The sequence below is a fragment of the Athene cunicularia genome (assembly GCF_003259725.1).
Source record: "Athene cunicularia isolate RWA chromosome 3 unlocalized genomic scaffold, athCun1 chr3_part1, whole genome shotgun sequence".
NCBI lineage: Eukaryota > Metazoa > Chordata > Aves > Strigiformes > Strigidae > Athene > Athene cunicularia.
In genome coordinates this window covers 2,661,865-2,686,552 of record NW_020799097.1, presented here as the reverse complement: position 1 = coordinate 2,686,552, position 24,688 = coordinate 2,661,865, and the positions used below count along the sequence as shown (strand labels likewise).

Below are 24,688 nucleotides of genomic sequence, written 5' to 3'. Positions count from 1 at the left end.
GGGGGGGGGGGTGGTGGTGTGTGGGGGGGTGGATGCAAGAGGAGGAGGAGGAGGGAAAGCAGCATCACACGTTCAGAATTAAATGTTCCCACCAGAGGGAGTGAGTCATTTTTTGAAGTAAGTGCAAAGCTGCAATATTTTTTTTTTTTTTGCCTACGCTCTCAACGCGCATCCGCAAACACGGACGTACAAATAAATGTGCTTTCATCTCTTTTGCACAGGTGCTCGAGTCACCCGTGCTCTGCTCTCTAATGAAAGCTGTGATTTTCTCGTGATGCTAAATTAATGCCTGACCTAAAACAACTATCTGAGCCAGAACTGTGCTGTCATTTCCAAAATGCCCTGTAAAGCTTTTTCCCTCCCTCTCCTTCCAGGATAGTGCAGAAATATGACACTGTATAAAGTCAATTTATATTAGACAGGCATTTTACAGCAAAAAGTCACTCCATTTTTAAGACTAAGAAGCCATAATTCAGCCGTGCATCGCATTTTAACTCAAAGTAAAAGACAGCAGCAACCAGCCTGGAGCAGTGTTTGATTTTCTCTAATCTTACCATTTGAAATTAATATCTTTGCCTCAAGTTTTGTTTTGGATTTTTTAATTCACAAAAGGCTGTTCTTAATATTACGATCTTTTTCCAACATAAGCATTACACCCCCTTCTTCCTACCCTCGGTATGTCTCGTACGTATCTAATTCACTGTGTCTAATGCACCTTCTCGATGTATTTGTTGAAACGTTATCTTGTAATGAAATCGGGGGAGGCAGAAAGTCACATTCTTTCTCTTTGCAAAATGAGAATTAGATTCCATTGATTACTGCGGTCTCTATCCGGTGTCAAGCACTGAGCGTGGCAACGGCGAAGAGTTCACTCTGAAAGGTGCTGAGCGTTTATCATGTCTGTGGGTATTAATGCAGCTGAAGATGCTCAGCAAGTTCAAGACACAAAACCATGAACTCTCATGGGCCTTCAACATCTCTGCACCTGCAAGTGGACCTGTACACACACAGCGATCCTCCCCTGTGGATGCCAATGAAGATTTCCACTCCAAGATGGAAGGATAATTTACAAATAAATTGGATGAACCATTTGCCAAGCCCTCCTTCAGCTGGACTGTGTGATGAATTCACAATTATACACAGCAACGGCAGCAGAAAACGATGCCTAAAAAATGATGTCTGCTTCTCTAGACTGTATATATTTAAATGATGGGCCATCACGTATGAGTGTCCCTCCCAAAATTCACTTGGTAAATAATATTCACACAGGTAACGCGCATCTTCCTCTTCTCCGTAGCAAAACAGAAATTCCACAGAATCCCTTGTTGTCATCATTTACAAGCACCACCAGGATAATTCAGCTTTATCTGATCTATGAAACAGTCCTCTGTGGTTTACACAAATGTGGACAAACAACTTTAGGACACTCGAATGCCAAGAAACCTGATGGTTTGTGTTGCACACAAAGAGAAAGAAAACAAGCTCTTGCATTTCTTGCCATTGCAGACGTGCTGCGAGGCCACCAGAGGGCAATGAAACAAATCAGGTTTTCCTCCAGCCCTGTTAAATCCCCTAATTTCGCATTGAAGGTTTTTCCTATAATAATATATCATGGGATAATGGGGAAATTTATTTCCTATGATTGTTGGCACATAAAATACCAACCACGTATATATAACGGCAAGAAGAGTTGGATGAAAAAATAATCATCCAGGATATAATTAGCTGATTGAGATAAAAAATAAAAAATAGTACAGAAAGTAAAATAAGGGACATGATATTAAAAGTGCATATTGGCGTGTGTATGTGGAGCAGAAGAGATGCTACAATCGCTCCCTGGAATCTTCCAACTCCTCTTTTTTCAGAATTTTTCTTGGGTGTTTTAAGCTCCATGAAACTTTACCTTTTGGGCTGAAAGTTGCCATCGAATTGTACTTGCTGAAGACAATTACTTTTCCAAATTTTCTAGGATAGCTCTTCAGTCATTTCTGAGAAATATAACCAGGGAAAACAATGTTTTTTCCATATTAAAAAAAATAAAATAAAATATCTGGGACACTTTCTTTAAGGAATGCAAAAATTGAGCCTTGAAGTTTGCAGTTGGGAGTCCTTCAGCATGAAGAACTGGCTAACCAAGTCAAAGCTGTCTAATTTTTCACCTTTTTAGAAAAATGCAGTTTTCACACAATCAGTGGATGGTTACTATTGAATACTCTAAAAGAGGGAATGAGCGCTGGTTTCCTGCAGCACTTCAAAAGGGACAAGTAAGACAACAGACGCAACACTCTGCCAATTTGTACTTAGTTAAAAACAAAAACAAACAAAAAAATGAAACGACATTCAAATGGCAAGGAATATAATTAGTGCCAATCAACATGTTTTTGTAGAAAACAGGTCAAACAGAAACCCAACATCTTTCTTTGATGAAATTACAAGTTTAGCTGACAAAGGAAACTTTGTAGATACAATACAGTTAACACTTCATGTTTGATTTAATGCCATATAACTATTCTAATAAGGAAAGAAGTGCTACATGGTACCAATACAAAAAAAAAAAAAAAAAAAAAAAAAAAAAAAAAAAAAAAAAAAGTAACTGGAATAAGATGGACTTGCACCAGAATTGTTATGAAGCACAGTGATCAAACCTTAGACATAATTATAAAGTCAGTGCTGGTAAAACTGGAAGATCACATGAAGGTCAGAGTTACAGCAAATGTTGGTAATACTGGCACGCTCACACTCCACAGCTGAGACCGTTCTAACAGTTAAACCCCAAATTCTGCATCTAGCAATGTGAAATGCAAAAATTTTACATCCAGGAACAAAGAATAAAGGCACATCTACAGAAACATGTGTATATACCGCAGTGTGACCAGGTAGGTAATCTGACCTTTATTTATGTCATTAAATTCGTTCTGTGATATTGTATTCAGTTATGGTATCCGTTTTTTTCCCAATTAAAAAAAAAAAAAAAGCTGTTTTTAAAAGATAAAAACTTCAAGAAAGTTGAAAACTAAATTTGAAGAAGCTTTTTGGTGAAAGTCACTGATAAGAGGACGTTGACACATAAAGCTACAATTTCGACTACTCACATTTCCTGTTAAAAAAAAATAAATGATTAGTTGAATAATATTGACTATTCTCTTGAAGAGATGCTGCATCCACGGCTTTCACTGTCGGTTACCTGCTGTTACAAATATATACCTTCACCTAGTTTAAGCTTCTGGCTATGGGTCTTCATTATACCTTTCCCTACGAGCTTACAAAGTGCCTTTATGTGTAAAAGAGTTTTCCTTCTGCGAACGCCTTAAATACAGTTCCTCTAAAAATTGAAAAAGACGCGGTTTAACTGAGTCACCTAAAAATAACCAAAGCAAAAGAGAAAGGAGCAGCCAGAATGGGAATATATTAACCTCAGTAAGTCACAGAAAGACGGTTGCTTGGGGAAAGGTCGGGACCAAAAACTACAAGAGCAAAACGTCCTGGGGGCTGGGAGCACTTCGTCACTGAAGATGATTTCTCAGTCTTTGGTGACGATGTCTACAGTGGCCCAGCTACACATCTACATGGTCCTGCAGTTGGAAGTATCTTGGGATGCTTGAGGCAGCAGGAAGAAGGAATATATTTTGTCCACCTTGATATATTGGGTAGTTAGATTTACTTTTAGACCTTGAACCTTAATGGCATGTAATAAACACCAGCTAGGAAAGAAAAAAAAAAAAAAAGCAAAAAAAAAAAAAAGCTTAAAGCTTATCTTTGCCTGCAAAGAGAAAGAAAATAGATTTTTCAGAAACATAGGCCTGAGGAAGAAAGTGGAACATCTGAAGACTGGGAAAAATGTGGAACTAGGTAGAACAGGATGTGGGGCAAGGTCAAAAGATAGAAGATCCTGGAAAGCAAAAGAGACAGGAAACAATGTGGGGAAGAAATAAACCACAAATAAAGGCTGAAATAAACTTGGGAGTGGGAAAATGACAAGAGAAAGGCAGAAGAACTGATTTTTCTGCATCATCCTAGAGGAGAGCTGTAATGTGGGCTTTGCTTGATCTTGCTTGTCAGCACTGCACGGTGTGAATGCAGAGAGTCATCTAGCTGGTACTTCACCAGTAAGGCTCACAAGCCCTGCAGCATAAGATGACAAAAGTACGAGCTACAGAGCCTCTGAATAAAAATCGAAGTCATAGAAGCAGAGATTCCTGAACCGAAATTTTTGTAAAATAGGACTGAACTCCGGCAAATCCTGTCTGTCCGTGTCCTCAGACACATGCAAATATTTACGGATAGCAGCATCACTCCAGCACGTTTCCTCCTTTGTGTTTTACAGCAGCTCTTAATAAAATATCTTCATATATTCCCCTCTATGCCTGTGTACAAATGATTTATATACAGGCTTAAGCCCATTGATACGCCATTGAGAAAATACTTATGTTCGTATCTGTTGTAAATCCATGCTGTCTTGGGAATTATGGCTATGCAGTAACACAAAGAGAAACGTCCTGGCTTTGCCTAGCTGGGTTGGTTTTAACATTCGCAACCTTACAAAGCTCTAGCACAAGACTGATAATACACTCGATGGTATTGCCCATCAACCAAAAAGCCCATCCTGACCTCTCTTCGCAATCTAGCAAAAAAAAAAAAAAAAAAAAAAAAAAAAAAGATTAGTCTACAAGTGATCTATGGAAGTCAATAAAGGAGAAAAAAATATCTTGATGCAAAAAGATCACAAGATCAAAACAAACATGACAATGGTGCTTGCTAAAGCATGCTCTGATTCTTCTTCCCAGGAAGTATTGACTTGTTTTCCCAAAAGCGGAGAGCTATATTTGACTGAGTGGCATACTTCAAACAGAAAATAACATGCAGAATTCTCTGACAAGTCACTGAAAATTAAAGAAACCCCTAGGCCAAATTTTTATCTCAACCGAAATCCAAAGAGTCATTCCATCGATTCTACTGGTGTTGCTCTGGATTTGCGGCCGTACGGCCGATCTGCATCACTTCCCGTGAGAAAATCTTGAGAATTATTTCAGCAAATGCTCACATCAGTTAGAAGTTAACCTCCCCAGGGCGTGACAAAAACCTCATTGGGGTATGGCAACTGTTGATACACGCTGTAGTACCTCTGGTTATCAAATCGTTTGAACCAGAGTGCTTAAGTGGACACTCCTATGCCCACATTTAGATCCTCAAGCAGCATATTTTATAAACGCCGAGTATCTGTTGTTTCCATGCGTGAGCTTTGTGGAGCTCAGAACTTTTTTTGAAGTGCCATTATGTTCTTATATCTGTCTCAAAAAGCCCTGTTTTTAGATGCATTTTTGGCTTTATATTTTAGAGTTGGATAAACGGTGGAAAAGTGTTCCATAAGTACTTGCTTGAGTTCTGGCTTAGGCACACTTCTGTCACTGAGAAAACGTGAGGTTTGAATAGCGTTCTTTGGATCCTACAGCTTTACACTAAGGATAAACAGTTTGGATAGCAGAAGTAATGCTCCCAGACTTCACCATGCTGAATAAAACAAAGGCTTTTTATTTCATTTTTTAATTTGTATGGAAACTATAAACCAGGCCAACCCCTCTGTCCCTCTCCAGAGGAATGAGTCCCACTACAAGCCTCATCTTTTATCTGGACACGGACAGATTCAAAGGCCAGAACAGAATTAAGATATAACATTCTCAACACACCTCGAGAGTCAACACAATCTCAAGATGATTTCTAAGTTTTCATTTCCTGGAAATTTTTGCTTAAGTCAGTTTTAAGGGCTATATTTAAGGCAAAGACAACAAGATCTGATAAGAACAGCAACAGCTAAGCATAAACATCTTTCCTTTGCCTTGACCTTCTTCTAGACTATTTTATCATGTCCTCACATAACTAATCTCTTAGTTTAACTAAGGTCTTTAAGAGCTTCCTTAAGAGAAGAAACTATATCCTGTTCCCTGTAAATCACTGCGTACACTTGAACCATCATTATTAATATCATTACCTAATTTATGCTCCTGACATTTAATATGCTTGTGAAACTTTTAGAGTGTTTTAACAGATGCATAATCAAGATCACGAAATTCAAAAGCCTGAACTAGAAGCCCTTCAGAATGATCCTAGATGCTATTGAATCGCACACATTTAGAGGTTGATGCAAAGGTATTTAGCTTCAGGGTGATGGCATCACTACAGATTCCACTATGCTGCCTTATCACCGGTATGACCCAGGAGATCTGCGCCCACCTGGAGTGGCAGCTGGAGGCCAGGTCAAATAGTGTAGGACATCTCAAATGGCACCAGACTCCTGTAGGCAAGGCAGCCCTTTGAACCATCATCTTCTGGATCAGCATGGAAATCTGCCCCGAAGATTAAGAATTCATCTGCCTAAGTATATGAAAACTTGACATCTAGACAAATTTAGGATGTTTTTACATTACTGACAAGCTGAACAGAGCAAGCAATACAAAGCAGGAAATATTTTATTTACAACCCATTCTTGGAGTCAAATCTATTTGATATTTACATTAGTTTATTGTAGGGCAATTTCTAATATTAGTTTAAATGTCCAATATCAGCGTTAGCTTGAAGCACCGGCTTCACATTCACAGTACAATAAAGCAAATGGCTTCTTTGCTGAACTCCATGACCTCCCAGATGAAAAAATGATTGTAAAATAGAAAGTATGGTTTCATAATGTTGTTCATAGTTCTAACTTTAAATGCACGATTAGCTATATTTGCAACAGTCAAAGGGCTAAGTGAAACGCCCGGCCTTTGATCAGAAGAACAGCGTATATGCAGAATCGAAAGCTAAAAAAATTTTAAAAATCTTGCTTTTCCAGCATCGATGAAAACAAGTAACATGTGTTGCTGCTGCACCCGAGGGAACAGAAATAGTATGCGATTGGTAGCATGCTGCACTCAGCATAGGACGGTGGCACTTCTCTGCCTCAGTGAATTTTGAGGTGTCCATAGTCCTGTGCTTTCCAGGGATGCTCGTTTGTGTTGTCATATGGACATATACATCCTGCGTATTTCATTGTTTCAAAATAAAGTCATCTTGACGGTGATATCAAGATGTTTTTCCTCCCACAACGTCCGATGATTTGAGATGATACAGCACAAAAAATGTAGGAAAATTTATTAAGAGAGGAATGCCAGATGAACAATAATATCGACCGAACTCTGATGCTGCACGTTATGGATGCAAAGAAAACCACAGGGCACTGATCGTGTCTATGATAACGGAATTCCCTATCAAAAAGGCAGAAACAGAAACAGCAGAGACTCATAAAACTTTACAAATGCCTCATATTGATGCATTTCAGCATAAATTCAGCCAAGAATGCACAAGCGGGTTGTTAATCAGCGTTGACAATAGGACAGGTCATCTCACAGATATATTTATTCTAAAAAACTCCAACAAGCCAACTACAGTATCCTAAGTTCATGCCATTAAAGCTTTTATCTTGTTGCCACTGTCATCAAGAAATGCTGTCAAAAGTGTGCATTAGTTTGGAGAAAGCTTTATGCTGCAAAGCGGCCAGATTTTATTGGAATGACAAAGTTACATTTTTCTGCAGTTTACAGTAACGTGAAGAGTTAGAAACCGTTCACACAAAACCTCCTCATCCATAGCTGAACGCAGCTTTCTCAGAGGGAAGAACATAAAAAGGGTATCTCTGTAACACAGATGAGTGATTACAAAATAAATAATGGCTTAGCTTATCAGATCAGGTTTGCTTATTTTCATAAGAACTACCAGCATCAGTCAGGAATCAAGTAGCTACTATTCACGTTAGAGTGAAGCAAAGATAATTCGATCCGTAAAGCTCTGAAATAGACATAATTTGAAGAGGCGTAAGCAGGTGTTATTTTTTTTTTTATCAACTCTATTGTATCGCTTTAATAACAGCCACCTAGTTTTTAAAAGAGCTATTTAAACTTTTCCCAGCCAAAACGCACGTGAAAAACTGTCTCCCAGCCAAAGCATGTTCTAAACTCACACAGCACGTTACATAAAACCGCAGCTGAATGGTGGAAAGCCCCTCCACAAGTCCGCTTCACGCAATTAAAACTCAGAATGATGAATGTCGATCCCGTAGGTCTGTAAATAGCCTTTCCTCCAGCCTTGACAAACCCAACCCTGACCCCTTCATTTCTTTGCACACTGCTGCTCCAAAGCTCATTGCAGCCGTCAGGAAACTCCAGCTTTTAAATGTCTTTTCCATGATACCAAATGTAACAAATACTCTTGGTTTTGCAGCTGAGGGTTTTGCTGGTTTGTTCCCACATCAGCATCCCACAGTGAGCTTATGGAAGTTGCACGGTAGCTGTCAGGCTGTTGAGCTGCAGAGACTGTTGCCTTTTCTGCTGGCCAGTTCTAATTCAGTGTTACCCTTATCCTGCAGAACGAATCCACCCATCACAACTGGTACCCGAGCTTTCACTACAGTCACGAGAGATCAGGGTGTATCTAAGATCAGCTGCTTAAATATAGGCACTTGGAGCTATTTGAGGTGCCATGGGTGCTTCAGAGATCTACACAGGCCAGTCCCTAAGGGGTATCTGTGTGTCGTAGAGGGGCAGGTGGAGGTTGGCTGAGATATGCTAGAGCATCCCCAACACCACCAGGTGTGAGCAACTGAATCCAGCCCTGGGCACGTGCCCCATGGCTGAGCACGCGCTCCATGGTGGGTAAATGTGAACTCCCAGGTCAGTGGTTAGTTGAGTCCTTCGGAGCATAGTGCTGCTCATGCAAGCACTTCACAGGGAAATAAGGGACCTGCAACCACTGGTCAGCAGCTGCTTTTCAACTCTCGGCTAAGACATGGTATCTGACTACCCCACCATAGAGGAACTTCATGGAAATTACCCAAACCAGTCTCAGTTGTGTTCCCAGACCTCCTGCCAGCAAGCTGAGGATCAGGAGTGCTGTCATGTAACTGTAGTCACACTGAAAGTTGGCCATTGAAAATGAATAGCACTGGGTACGCACACTGTGCAAAATAACATTCATCCCCAGGCTTCCCATGGTCATCCATAATTTATCATGTAACTGTTCAGGGCTTTAAAAGTTTAAAAAAAACAACAAAACAAAACACACACCCCTCCCCATGCCCAAAAATCGCTGTAAAACTCATGCAAAACAAAATAACAGAAGCAAAACAAGAGGAAAAACCTGCTTCAGGTTCAGATTCTTCAACACCTACATCTGTGAAACCAGACAGTACATCTGATGTTACTGGCTGAAGGATTCCCTTCTCAGTTGCGTGTGAGTAAATATGCAATAAAGCACATGGGTAAAACTAATCCATTTTAACAAATATTAGGTCCTGTGGAGTAACACAAATAGGGAATTTAGTCCAGCATATTGATCTTGTTGCTGGATTCCAAAAGACATTTTAGATGTTTGGTCAAACTCATGTTCTTCAGGCCAAGCCTTTTGTTAAATTAACAGAAAATTATGTTTGACAAAATGCAAAGAAAAATTACTATTTGACTAATTCAAAGACAGTTTGGTCATTTAACTGAGAATCCTCAGACCTTCACAGAAACATATTTGTTATGACTGCAGCGCCATAGTCTCCCCTCTGAGCATCATGTACTGTTCTCTTGAAGATCTCCAGAAAGTCTAAACACCTACAGTTTTATAGGTCCCAACATTTCCACAGAGAGACTGTTCTCTGGCCTAACAGATTGTCCAATGGTTTAAATTGCCTTCTTATTTTTATACTAAACTTTAATTTTTAAATTTAATCTCTTCACCTCTACTTACAATAATTTTTGAAGTTCTTAAACATACTTCCAGGCCCCAAAGCAAGCAATTAGCATTTGCTGCTTGCTTTTTTTTTTTTTTTCTTTCTTTGTAATTTTGGCTTTGGTGCAGTTATTGTTTTATTTGATTTGTTTTCTCAATCTGTTGACCAGCTGGTTTAGACTTCAGAGAGGTTTTCTAGCAGCATCACAATCTACTCCTGCAGAGAAGAGAATTCTAAGATTATAGCCCTACAGTCCAAATTATTAAAAAAAAAAAAAAAAGTATTATTACATTATTTGCAGTAAAGCTCCATCCATTTCTAAGTAAAAAAAAAAGTTGCTTCTGTGCTTCATCTATATTTACTATATGTTCAGTAAGAAACCACTCCATTCCAGTTCTCTAGACTTTAGTAAAGACCACATTTTTAATGTCTTCATAAAATCTCAACATTTCTATATTCCTGTCTCTTTGAGCACTTACTACTCTCTCCATATTACAAGAGCAAATGGCAGCAGCTCTCCTCACCAGTTTCTCTTGGCTATAACAAACCAGGAGTTTACTACCTGCTTACACCACCCGACACCTCCATCAAGAGCTCAAGACTCAACTCATTCATAATTATTCACGGAGAGGCCCTTTAGTTGCTTTGTGGAAGGATCTTCTCCTGCCAAATATTTGCTTTTGTAACAAAGTAATAGACCTGCATTTTGCTCTCCGTTCACAAAGTTTGTTGTCAGTGCTGCCCTACATGAGCATGCGGAGATATTGGCATTTGGGGGATGTTACTTTAATGTAAGCCAAACATGGTGGGGGGAGACTCGGTGTATTCTTGGAGCCTGAAAACCCAGCGTTAGTGCTTGACTGATTCAGAAAAAAAAAAATAATACAAACTTCTTCCCACCCTGATTTCGCTATTTGGATTATTGCCTAGATAATTCATTTGAAAACCAAATCCACCCTAACAACTGTCTTGAAAATTGAGTAACCTCAAGTTCAACTGTATTAAAAAACTTCAGCTTCAGGCAAAACTGATGGAACAGCTCATTCATTGTACTTTCACCAAGCCCTGGCCCTCATTTTATGTTTTTCTGATTACACTTACATTGTGCTATAATTTACCAGCAGCACTATTGTATTATAATATATATTACCACTACCCGACTCTGACTGTATGCATTCAGCTTCATCAACAGCTAAAGACGCGTGGCTCAATGCATATTCATTGCTGTATCGCCATTTCTCAGCTGTTAAAAACAGCTGCATGAATCAGCAACAAGTTTCACAACTTAAAATAGATGTAACCCTGCAGGATAGTTGGGCTCAACGCGCATTACGGTTCTCACTCCCAGGCTGGTAGGAGCTAGGGATGCAGTGCACTTTACAGTACTTCTCCACTCAAGCATGGCACTGCCCTGAAGGTGGAAGCTACATTAGCGTTTTGGCTTGGAGCAGAAGTGTGCTTTTGTAATAAAACTCCTGATTGTTGTCACTTATCGTGCTTTGGTTCACATCCCAGAGTGGTCTTAGAACGGATGAACCCAATCCCTTTTGATGGAGCTAGACCAGACATGCACCACTGACTTCCACCTGCTCGTGGCATGTGGTTCAGAGGACCAAAATATAGCTACTGAAGAGAAAACCCTCTTGAACCTGACAGAGTGTGGTCTGGGCCCTCAGTCCAAACCGTTTTGTTCTGCAGATCTGCTCCTCTCAGCCCAACATGCTTGCTAAATGTAGACAGAGCTCTACACAGCTATCTGACTTCTAAGGAGGAGCTAGCACTTCAGGGCAGCCTGTCTTGGAGGCAGGAATTCATGGGATAAACCTTGGGGTCGGATGGCTTCTGTCCTCAGCAAACAGAACGTTACATTAACAACCCTACCCGTCTTTATGAAAAAAAGTCATCTAGCAAACACGTGCTTTCCTGTTGGGAGGCCATTCTTAGCTCTCTTCCAGGGCCTCAGCTAAAAAAAAAAAAAAAAAAAAAAAAAAATCTTAGAGCACATGCACAATTATCCAGTGAACAATCAAACAAAGTGCATTTTGTTTTCATTCAGTTGCTGTGCCAAAAAGCTCTGAAGTCACTCATACGTGCTGCAGTTATTATACTTCTATTTGCTAGTCCTTCCCCCATTCGCTGCACGCACCGCTGCTTATCACGGAAAAAAAAAAAAAATCAAGTGTTGTGCCATCCCCACATGTTTTTATCTGTCACTATCAAGTGCATAGATGTTCATGCATCACTGCCAGAAGAGCTTTATATTTAAATTACTGCAATAATAAGGAAAGTGGTCGCATCGCATTTACATGAAAATAACGCAACGCAAAACCTTTAGTACGAAAAGGAATTCCTGAACGTGTTGTTTGCTCAGTATGTTTCCCACACAACCATTCTACTGCTACTGCAATACCACAGTAGATATTGTAGATATTGTTGTTAATAATACATAGAAACCACATATCCTCTAGGAATTTCAGTACATATTTGCTGTGTTTCCTTAGTTGGCAACACAGCCCCTTCCTTCCCCCTACTTCAGTGCAAAAACAAACTCTACATGTGATCACTTACAGAGTTGTGCCTAATTATATAAATGTACTAATTATACACACTTTTCAAATGGTGATAGACTTCAAAGTAGGTACATTTTAAATTGTGCCATTAAGAAAATCTATTTGATGATGGAAATTTCTGTAATATCATACTGCAATCTCCTACATCGTAATTTTGCTTTCAAGTCCGTATTAATTTGATGAGAAATAACAGCAGAGAATAATAGAGTTAGGAAAGCAAGCTGAAAGCTGTAAGATTTACAGCGTGATAACGGTCAGCAGATGCTAACAAAAAGATTAAAAACAATTTGGAAAAGCAATGGATCCAAGGTAAACAATTAGTAGGAAAAAAAAAAATCTGCACAATAAATACGAATACCAAACCTTCAGAAACTACTCTGTTAACAAAGATAAACACCTGCAAGACTGACTTATCCCCATGTGTTCAGCTACTCATGAGAAAATATATATGTCATTGAACACTTAATTTACATGCACAGTTATCACACTGCTAGGAACGACTTGCAAATTAGTTCCTTGCAGTTCAGAGCATCTCTTTGCATGCAAACGAACGCCAACTGCATGTACCAACCAGCCCTACAAGTGCACACGTAGCTCAGTCCTCCAACGTCGGGCAAACGTTTAGGAAAACCAAACTGCCACACAAGACTTCACCTCCTTTTCCGACCTTGGTACGTGGCCCTGACTGCGATACCCTCACTTCAAAACACAGTTCTTTAACATTAGATATTCACCAAAACGCCTGGTTCTTCAACATCACGTGTTAGAGAAGCCATAGTATAAGTGAAAGGTGATATTCTTTTAACACTACTTCATAGTTACTCTGTCTATTGCCTTGATGCCCTAGGTTAGTAGTTTATTTCATGAAATTTAACAGAATTTATATATCTCAGCTGTAGAATCTAGATCTTACACTGACAAGACCGTTAGGAGATCTTACATTGACAAGACCGTTAGGCAGATCAGACAGCAATTACAATGCAGCAACACTATAGGACACTAATTCCTCTGCCTTTAGTTAAATAATAGCTTATGTGGCAGGGAAGAGACAGAATCCATCTTCACTGAAAACAGGACTGTGTATAGAAAGGGAAATGTTCAATCTTCCCTCACACAAATCCTAGTGTCAAAACAAATAGTCTTACTAAGTCACGGGCTGTCACATTTAATCAAAGACATTTATGGAATGGCTTGATAGAAGCATCTTATAAGCAGCAGATGGGTGATCCTGAGTTATCAAGCTCAAATATTGATCAGGACTTTCCCCCAGCGTTCAAGAACTCTTTGGGCCTGAGATTTTGGGTACGCTTTTCAGAGAACGGGGTCTAGATATGCTTGAATAGCTTTAAGATCAAAGGCTTCTGCTCTGGCATACCCACATTAAAAAAAGTCTCTAGAAGAGATTAAAAATATCTCTGCACAAGTCACTATTTTTCTTTCTGCATAGTTATGACTCAGACAAAAACATTCATAAAAGTTAGAATTTAAAGGAAATATGATGCAAATTCAGTATTGGAATGAGGAGCTCCAGCAGCAATATGGAAACACCCAGCACAAGCAGTGATTTTCTGCGAACTGGTGATGTCTTTGACCCCTGCTCATACATGAAGTCCATGCCCTGCCCAAAGTTACCTGTTGATATTCTTCCTTAGATCTCAAGGCAGCTTCCATCTGTTCCTGAGAAAACGTGTAGATGGCCGAGCGATACTGTGTGCCAAAGTCATTACCTTGTCTCATTCCTGGGGAGAGAGAAAACACAGCACACCATGAGGATCATCCTCTCTACCCGACTGTGCTGCAGGTGTTAAGTTCAACAATTCGGGAGGTTCCGTACACCTGGGTTAGCACAGTCTCTTACGGGCACATTCAGTAGATAGTTTTAGCAAGTCCAAGCCTTTCTTCGGTTAAATAGTCCTGAAGACATTCAGCACTGATATCTCATTTTAAATGACATGCAAATGAAATTTAAGCATTTTACATTTTGGTACATCACACAGTAGTCAAATACAGATGTAAAACCTTAAATAATCAAGCTGCAGTTACTGTAATCAAGGTACTCTTAAAATACTTATTTTGAACCGTGCAAATGGTTACGGAAAAAAAAGTTGATTTTTACCAAGTGCTTAAAAATTTTCTTGTGCTAGAGGAGTACATCTTAATGGGAGAAATGTTCCAAATACCCTTGGAGTTAACTAGCTATTCTCCTCTATTCACAAAGCAATAATCTTGCTAAAAGACCACTATGCAGGTACTGGTGAATTAATTCTGAATTGATCCATTCCCACCATCATCACCACTAGTTACGGAGTGAAGGAAGGAGTCTTACAAAGCTCCCAAATCTGAGCTCCGAAGAGGACTCCAAGTACGTTAAGGAGAGGTTTGGAGAAAGCCTGGCTGCATTAGTACTGTTATAGAGGGAGCAGTGCTTAGGAACCACAATCCTTCCATGATATTCTGAGTTTGGGAGAAGTAGAAAGCAAAGGTATATATGTAATATCTACTAAATTCTATTTGCAACCTATATGTGGATAATAGGGATGGTAAAAGTATATAATGCTGTTTATTTGTAACATTATGAAAACAAAACCCTAGTTATGCACACTCAGTAATTCCTTGAAATCACACCATATATGGGTACTTTCGGTACAAGGATTAGCCCCTTTACTTCTGATATACGTAATGCCTTCGAAAGACTAGTTGTATGAAATAGCTCGTGTACAACTTCTGAAAATACGAGTTGAATTCTACTTACAAACCAAGCACAAACACAGGCTGGGCAAAGAATGGATTGAGAGCAGCCCTGAGGAGGACGACTTGGAGGTATGGGTTGACATGACCCAGCAGTGTGTGCTTGCAGCTCACAGAGCCACCCGTGTGCTGGGCTGCACCCAGAGCAGGGTCGGCAGCAGGGCCAGGGGGGGGATTGTCCCCCTCTGCTCCGCTCTGTGAGACACCCCTGCAGGGCTGGGTCCAGCTCTGGGGCAGCAACAGCAGGACACGGACTTGCTTGAGCGGGGCCAGAGGAGGCCACAAAGATGCTGGGGGGGCTGGAGCCCCCCCTGTGAGGACAGGCTGAGAGAGTTGGGGGGTTCAGTTGGACAAGAGAAGACTCTAGGGAGACCTTAGAGCTGCAGGAAAGCGGGGAGGGACTTTTTATAAGGACATGTAGTGATAGGATGAGGGGTAATGGTTTTAAACTGACAGAGCGGAGCTTTAGATGAGATCTAAGGAAGAAATTCTCCCCTGTGAGGGGGGTGAGGCCCTGGCACAGGCTGCCCAGAGAAGCTGTGGCTGCCCCCTCCCTGGAAGGGTTCAAGGCCAGGTTGGACGGGGCTTTGGGCAACCTGGGCTGGGGGAAGGTGGCTCTGCCTGTGGTAGGGGTGGAACTGGATGATCTTCAAGGTCTCTTCCAACCCAAACCAGTCTGTGATTCTGTGACTCTGAAATAATGGCCCAAAGCAGAGAGATGACTATCCCCTTAGGCAACCAGCCCAGACTCGGTTTGGCATTACGCAGCCCTAGGCAGCCACGCTGGCCAAAGGCACTGCTGCCTCTCCTCACTATCCACTCCCGTTCCTCCGGGCAGCAATACTGCAAGCCAGCTTTGCTGTAGATCACTCCATAAAGTCAAACAACAATCTTAGAGAGGAGCTTTAGCATTAAAAATAATCTGGAGGTGCAGTTTTGCAGTTTTTGTCTTTCATACATTGTTCCCAAGTTTGCATTCAAGAACATAACTTTTTGCTTTGCTGTAATAAAATGTATTAATTTGAGTGTTTATCTGGTGTTGTATAAGAACTTGGGTGAGTGAAAATCTGGAGTTTCTAAGCCAGACTCAGAAGCAGACCCCTCTCAAATGCCTACAAGCCAAGACAAACTGGGAATCATCAGGATTTTTCTTCTGACTGCCACCAGAAGCCCCTTTGAAGATTACCATCAACTCTCAGGACTATAGAGATGAAATGGAAAAAAAAACACAAACAAAAAACAAACCAACCTGATATCCCCCTGGCAAAGGGCAGAGGGTAGAGAAAGAGCCTGTGATACCCAGGGGGGAGAAAGATGCTACCAACATCATACTACCCATTAAAACATATAACTTTTATCCCTCTTGTACTTTCCAAGGAAACAGAAAAACGGTTTAATGGATAGTACAATAAACAAAAGAAATCTGGCTGAAATATTTATGAACAAAAAGATGCAGAAATATTTGAAAAGATGCAGAAATATTTGAAAAGATGCATTTGGACAAAAACTCCATTCAGTGGCAAACAGTGTACATGAGAAAACATGATTCCCAAAAATGTTACGCTTTTTTTTTTGGATGATTGGGGTTACCTTTTAACTGCTAAAATGTTACACCATTACATACAACAACAATGTTCTTCATCAATACTTCACAGTGTGATCCGCAAGGCAGAGAATATTTTGCGCATTTCTTTGCAAGTTATGCTCTCGTAAAGCCAGTGCTGCTGAATAGTCAGGCATAAAATGAATAGAGGCCAGTCAAGCATTAGTTTTGCCAGGATATGTTAATGCTGATTGATGTCTGAGCTTAAGCATTAGCATTCTACAAATCTATTTATTGCTTAACAAACTACTTAACAACCGGCTAGGGAGTAGATTACAAAAATCTCTATAAACGCAGGATCACTATATACTACGCCAGTTTCTAGCATGCGCTTCAAGAGTATGAGTTTAGCATGAGCTCACGTGCACGGTGCTCTGAGTGAGAACTTAAACAAGATTATTTAATATATGCATGTGCCACCATTACATAGTAATAGGGAAGCGGTCAGCTTAATGAATTTATTGAAGAGAAGGTTAAGAGAACTGACTCTGATTTACAAATACGTATATATAGAAATAACTTGAGAAATAAGGCTCTTTAGTCTTGCCAAAAATCACTTAACTAAGTAGAGCAATTGAAAGCCAAAGTACACAAAATCCAGATGAGAAATAAGGCAACGTTCAAACAGCGAAGAGCATTTCTGATTGGAACAATGCAACCAAAGCCACATCCCTTTCTTGAGGGCTTCACGTCAAGGATATGTGTTTTCCCCAAAGATATACCACAGTTCAAAGAGCTGTACAAGGTCCGTGATGAAATCATAAAGTTAAGGAGGAGGTCAGACCGTGCAATAATAATGCCCCCTCCTAGCACTCGAGTGTTGGCTGGCACTGTTAAACCATCCACTAGCCATGAAGAATACTGAACAGGTACGGTAAGTATTAAAGCTACTCTTTGAGGTAATGTGATCAGTCATCTAAGCTAAAATGTCATTTATTTTTACTTGTTAATTAAATCAATTTGTACCTAAATCTCCCACGATAAGTAGCTAATACGTTATCTAAGCCACAAAGACTACAAGATAATAAAACCAAATAAATCCCATGCGTACAGCCAGTTGCCACCGTTGCTATTGTTTTTTGTAGTAACTCACATGTAAAAACTTACTTCAAGGGTCCATAACTGATTTTTTAAAACCCTCTGGCAAGTCTTACTTATTGAGATTCACTAACTCAATGAGTGGTAAACAAGGCAAGAAATTCAATTTACTAAATAAGTGTGGTAGGATGACTGAGCTTAACAACCTTGTCTTTGTCTGAAAGAGAGCCTACTAAATAAAAAATTACCTCTGCCTGGCTATCTAAAAATTCCAAAATGTCATCTGTAGTTAGCTTTCCATTTGTGAAATGTCTTTCTTATTTTGTCTATCATGACATTCTGTCTGTGTGTGTTAATATAACACCACAATTATACACATTAAGCTTCAGATAAGAATGAAAAAATATAAATAACTAATTTAATAAAGATGGTAAACATAGTGGAAGATAATTGTGTACTACTAAATCAAAAGCCATTCTTACGATGGATTGTCAACATTGCTGCCATTGATTCTAGCTACACTGGATGCACATTAGACACCGAAAAGTTCTCCGTTGAGACAACAAACCAACCTCTGATCTTCTGTGCACCAAAGTAGTTTCACTGAAGACAAGAAATATGTTCTAAGTTTATAATAATACAACTGAAACCACAAATAAACTCTACAGGCTTCAAGTTATTCACCTTGCCTACTAGGTCCTAGGTAATTAAAGAGAACAAACACATTTATTAAACACCCTTCCAACCCAGTATCTACTGAAAACTGATCAGACATCACAAAAGCATTGAGACATAGAAGTGCTTTGAATCATCACAATTTTTGTTTCATTTCATAGAAAAACGAACAAAGCTCTTGATGTTGGGGATTGGATGGATTAAAGCAATATTTATTATCACTAATGGATGCATTTCAGGATCAGATTCCCCACAAAAATTCTCTACAAAGACTAAGATATTTGCACTCTAGGAGAAGAAAGTTATTATTTTCAGCTGTGTCAAACTCCCAGTTTTAAGAGATACATATGATTTCGCTTTAATTTCAAAACAAACCAGTGAATTGCGTTTGTCTAAATCTTCACTCCTGGAAGAAGGAATAGTTCCTACAGAACATCAGCTTTACATCTTCAGAGCAGCTGGAATTTCTAGGCAGGAAAATGCTGACTCCTACAACTGTTCTGCAAGGTGGCTTAAAGTCACTCTTTGTGCAAAGCCTGACAATTTAGGGATAGAATTTCGGGGGAAAACCAGGAGATAAATCTTTTCTTGAAGGATATAATGTATGTGGAAATCTGTCAGTAGGGTCTGAACCTCCTTTTCATTCTAGGCTGAGATGATAACCAGGTTGCTTTGTAAAGATGTTAACAAAATATTTGAGAAACGAGGTCTCCGACAGGAAGAAAGAAATTCACCAACTCTTTCAGAAACTTTGCAATAATAGAATGAAATAACACAGAAAAAGCCTTCTCTGCAACTGTAATGACCAGCAGATCCACTTTGAGTGATCTGAAGCCCGTTTCTCTCCAATGGGTAGTTTGAAGAAAAGTTTCCTGAGGCCTGAAAGCAAAACACCATCTTACATGTAGCATCAGACCTGGTCCACTGCATCACAAAGCACACCCAGAGGACTTGTTCCCACTGTTGTTCTGAATCTGTAACTACAGACAACCAGGCAGAGCTTCAAGGTTCACCCAATGTCCCTGCTGTGATGCGGAGGAAGCCAAAGTCTAGGTGATTTACGTGATTTGTATCTGGTGCAAGAAGGCTCAGAGCAGAGGCAAGTCCTTGAGCTTCACGTCAGGCCCGTCAGGATCCTGACAATAGAAACCCCTTGGCCAGCCCAGGGTTTGCAAGATCACTCCATTTCATCAGGCTGTACTTTTCTAATATCAGTGGTGCAAGACAGGCAAATATCAATCTCCCTGACCAGGTGATTGGCAACACATCCAACAGTAACAGGAACAAATACACCCTGGAGCCAAAAGGCTGGGACGTGCTGTTGATGCCCGAGACAAAGAAAATCAGCTGCTATGGTGAGAACAGCCATAAAGTCTCTTGTCAAAGAGATGTGTAGATAGGAAAGCTGATTTTAGAACTGATAGAAAAGCATAAAATTTGCACCTCTCTGACAAGAGACAAAAATACATGGTTTTGGATACAGCTGCACAGTGCCAAAGAGTGTAAGCCCAAAGCCTGTGTGAGCACTGGCCAGTCCTTGTAAGCTCTTGTCTCTGGAGAACCAGCGAGGATGAGGGCATCTGGAGCTCTAAATGTGTTTAGATCTTGGGCATGGATCAGATTTAGGAATTTCACTTTGGCTGACCAAAGCACTTCAGTGGTTCTCAGCCTGGACCACTCAGGAGAACACAAAAATTCCTCACTCTGCCGGAAGAGACCAGAACACAAATTAATCAAAAAAAAAATGCCCTCAAGAGCTAAGCGCTTGCTCTAACTTCAATGAAACAGAAATTTGTAGCCACAGGATGGCAGATGAGAGAACAGGGAGCTGTGATGCTCTCCCAGATCCTGCAAAAGGAACGAGTCACAGGTTGAGGTTGCCATGCGATACAAACACGCTGCCATTGCAAAAAATGTTTAGTTGCCAAAATGTAGATAACAGTGGAAGAAATGGCTCTAAAAAGCCCTCTTACCAACACTCTGATATCTTCTGATGCACCTGGGTGGGAATGACTTACTTTCCATCTCCCCCGTATTCTTTGGCATCAGAGTAGTAAATACCAGCTCTTCTTTGAATGACTAGAACACATGGAACCATCCCTGCTTCTATTCAGCTGGTCAGTGCTTTTTCCTTCATAGTTTCTACACATTGTCAAAACTACTGTGTCCTCTCGGCTGGGTGTTTTGCCAATTATCAGGCCTAGCATGAAGGACACAGCCAGCATAAAGATGAACCAATGACCAAATTGTATTTGATACACAAGGGTCAGGACATGGGTGAGCGCTGGGGGTACAAACAAGTCAGATTATACATAATCAACATCAATCCCACTGACCCCAACAACGACACCGCACGACCAGCAATGGGTGGGATAACCAGTGAAATGCAGTCTCCCAGAGAAGGGACGGGAGACAACAGAGTCAACAAGCCAAACACATCAGACCAAGGAAGCCACACACTGAATCTCTACACAGCCCACGTTTACAAAAGCCAGACCTGACTGGAGCCCAGTCCCAGGGAGGCGGGAGGTCCTTCCCCAACAGGGAACTCTGCACAGGGCATCCCCCTCACACACAGACACTGCCCCTCCTGCAAGGGGTCCCAGCTGTTATCCCTGCGTGGGACCCCTGACCTTGGGTTACTGACTGCGGGACCCCTGGGGTCATTGACCCAATGGCTCTGTCTGCCAGGCCGCCCACCCTGGGGGGGAGCCTAAAGGGAAACTCACCCCCCCTCTGGGAAGGGCTGTGGGAATCACCCACATGTCAACCTTAACTTGGGGTTGAAACCCCAGCGTTTCACTGGGACAAAAAATTGTCCCTTTAAAGCAATTACGCAGCAATTACACTACAGTTTGAGTTTCTGTTGAGACACATCTTAGGCAAGTCATTGTCCTTCCTGTCTAACTCCAGAGTATTCTGAGGTCAGTAAGAAATATGAAGGCCCACAGCATTAATAAAAACACATATTTCCCAGTACTATACTTTTATTTTTCTGCAGAAATTGCAAACAAGCATATTTGTTTCAAAACTCTGATTGTTTAATATATTACCTATAGAAGACTAAAGCAAAATATACTTTATTTATTTTATTGGCTAAAGCAAGGATTTTTTTTTGAAGACTCAACCCTCTAATGACTTGAAAGTAATACTTATACAACACTCCTTATCTTCTCTCCATTTAAAAATAATAAAAGAATGTAATGGCATCATTCGTCAACCTTGCTATTCTCAGAGGATCCCAAGCATAATGGAGATAAATGACTAAGGTCTGTTAGGCTCTTCTGTGCCACCCAGTGAAATTTTAAAGGGCAGTTCATAGCTCTTATTTTTATCATAATTTTTTCTGTGATTTATAGACTTTTCTGCAGCTGTCACTTATTTTCTTATACCCACAGAAACCTGATATACTGATTGGTCATTTTCTTTTCCCCAATCAATCCTTGATGAGTTAAGACTAATAAAACTCCTTCTTCTAGCTCATCATATAATTATTTAGTAAAAATCAATTGCACCATGTCACCCTGGCTTGATGTCATCACTCACGGTAATGATTACATCTATACAGCTTAAAAGTTGCCAAGGGAAAGTAAAACTCTTTATAGCATATGATTAAAGGAGAAAAATGTTAATAGAAAAGAATTTAGTTACAGTGCTGTGGATTGAGAGTTCTTGATGATTTTCAAGGTGCTGGGGTGAGGAAAGATAAATTAAATATAAAAGAGTATCTTCAGAAAGTTGCAAGACATTAATGAGCTTGTACATATTAAACTTTTACACTGTCAAAAGACCAAAAGGTTTACAAAGCTTGTCATATACATGGTTTTCAGCGTCAAGGAGGAAAACTTCATTTTGGTCTTCCCCATTTGGTTTGGGATTAAGGCAGCAAATATTAGTTTTCCCTATAAATTCCGGCTTGCACATGGACTTAGGGTATCATGGCTACAGCAATATTTTTAGTAATTTGCTTCAGAAAAAAAAAAAAAAGTCTGGTGAAAACAGACATGAAAGTTTTTTTCATCTTTAACCTTCATCAGACCTCCAGATTACAGGTTTTCTGGTGTAGCTTTGAAACGGAAAGAAAAATCACAGATTTGTTGCGGTTGGAAGGGACGTATGGAGGATGTATGTACAGGTTGGAAGGGATGTATGGAGGCCTCCAGTCCAACCCCTCCACTCAAAGTAGTGACAGCTACAGCAGCTTGTCCAGGGGCCTTTTCTAGTCCAGTTTCGAATATCACTAAGGACAAAGGCATCACAAAATACAGACCCCTAAAACTGCTGGTGCTGCTGTAAATAAGCTTGTTGATTCACTGTATGAAATAACAATAGTCCTTTCAGTAGAAAGGTTTTCAGACAACAGATTCTTCGTTAATGGTATAATACACCCCAAAATACTGATGGAGACACAGGAGAACATTCTCCCTCACTCTTTAGCAATGACATTTGGTGGGAACGGAATGAGCTGCTGCCACTGATTTGCTGCAACAAAAAAAACTTGTTTGTTCCTGCCACTGATGACCACCATGCTGCCACAACAAAACCAGAGTAACAGTGAAGAAGGGCAGCTTTATCAAGCTTTGAATTCTGTGGAATTTGTCACAGTAGTAACGTCCCTCCTTCAGTGTGAGCAGGCTGGACTCTGACCTACGCCACCCAGTGACATGACACCTCTGACTTCTCCCCAGAGCTGTAGCAGTGATACCCAAGCTGCCTTCCTGAGCAGATGTGAGGAGGAAGGTCTTCTTCCTCTCTTCCAGCAAAATACCTTCTGAGATGCAGAAGGGGTACAAACAGGTTTGTGTGATGAGGGGAAGAACAGCCAAGGAAAGAGGTCCTATGGGATCGGCCTAAAAGGAAATAGTCTCAGTGATGCCCTGTAATGAAATAAATTTCCCTTCCAGGACTTCTACAGCTTTCTCATCTGTTATGCAATTTCCCGTCCCAGCTCACTGGGGAGGTGGGCAGTTAGCACAGTGACAGAGACAAAGAGTAGTCCATCACTATCTGTAGAATCTAATGACACCCTGTCCAAAAGGTTTAACAGCATTGCAAAACCAAAACCCATCACAGTGTGACCACGTTAGGACAATGCCCTTAAAAATACACTTCAGCTTTCGGTCAGCCCTGGAGTGGTCAGGCAGTTGGACAAGATGATCTTTGCAGGTCCCTTCCAACTGAACTCTTCTATTCTAGATTGGACATAAGGAAGAAATTCTCCTCTGTGAGGGGGGTGAGGCCCTGGCACAGGCTGCCCAGAGAAGCTGTGGCTGCCCCCTCCCTGGAAGGGTTCAAGGCCAGGTTGGACGGGGCTTTGGGCAACCTGGGCTGGGGGAAGGTGGCCCTGCCCGGGGCAGGGGGGTGGGACTAGGCGATCTTTGAAGGTCCCTTCCCACCCAAACCATTCTGTAATTCTATGACTCACATACCATCATCACACCATACTAAATTAGTATGGGCCCCTCGAATATCGGCTAGGAAAAGTCATCCAAGGACTAGAAGCTGACAAGAGAAAAGCTCTCAGGAGATTCTTCACCTCTTACTTCTCCCATCGGGAACAAATCTCTCCTTCCCCTCTGCATTCCCCAAACCCATTACCTGGGCCTTGGTCTCTACAGCTCTGGCAGCCTGCTTTATATCCAATATGAAATTAAGGGGGGCAATTTTCAGCATGGATAACTCTGCAGTGGGAGGTTTTAAATTCAATCCAGCAAAATACCCACCATTTTTTTCTAGTTCCAACTTTTATCTTGTGCTTGTCCATATGCTAGGGTTTGCTGGGTTTTTTTCCAGTAAAGAAGCACAAATATCATATTTCATGTAGGTCAATAACTGTTGCTTTGCCCTTAGTTGTTCATGGAGACATTCCCATACGATACAGCAGGGACCTTACCCAGGTCTCCAACATGATCAGATTTGAGCCATGAATAGTTATCACATCTCCCTTTTGTCCATTAGTAGGAAGGACAGGTTGTGCTCGAGAAGAGGTGGTAGTACACCAGCCTAGGCTTTATCTCTGACCAATTCTCGTCACCTTTTATTAGCATTATTATTCAATAGTTATAAAATGCATCACATTGCTTCTGGAGATATTTTACAAAACTAGAAAATCTGAAGACTTGCTTTGAAAGAAGAGTTCCCTATATGCTTTGTTATTTATTAATTCATTAAGATACAACACCGCTTAAATGCATTTTTGAATGCTTTTTGTCCTATGATCTACTTGAGCCCACAAAAAAACAGGTCGGTTTTTGATGAGTGTCACAAAGCTTAAGTATTGAATGTCACTGGCAGACAATAATTTTAATA

General features: G+C 40.6%; 1 protein-coding gene across 1 annotated transcript in view; it reads right to left on the bottom strand.

The window, feature by feature from the left end:
* MSRA (methionine sulfoxide reductase A) overlaps window positions 1–24,688 on the bottom strand; it is a 126,995-nt gene that overhangs the window by 79,423 nt on the left and 22,884 nt on the right. Inside the window, exon 5 of the mRNA XM_026846390.1 lies at window positions 13,948–14,054. Within this exon, the coding sequence (XP_026702191.1) occupies window positions 13,948–14,054 (107 nt within the window). The remainder of the gene's footprint in view (window positions 1–13,947; window positions 14,055–24,688) is intronic.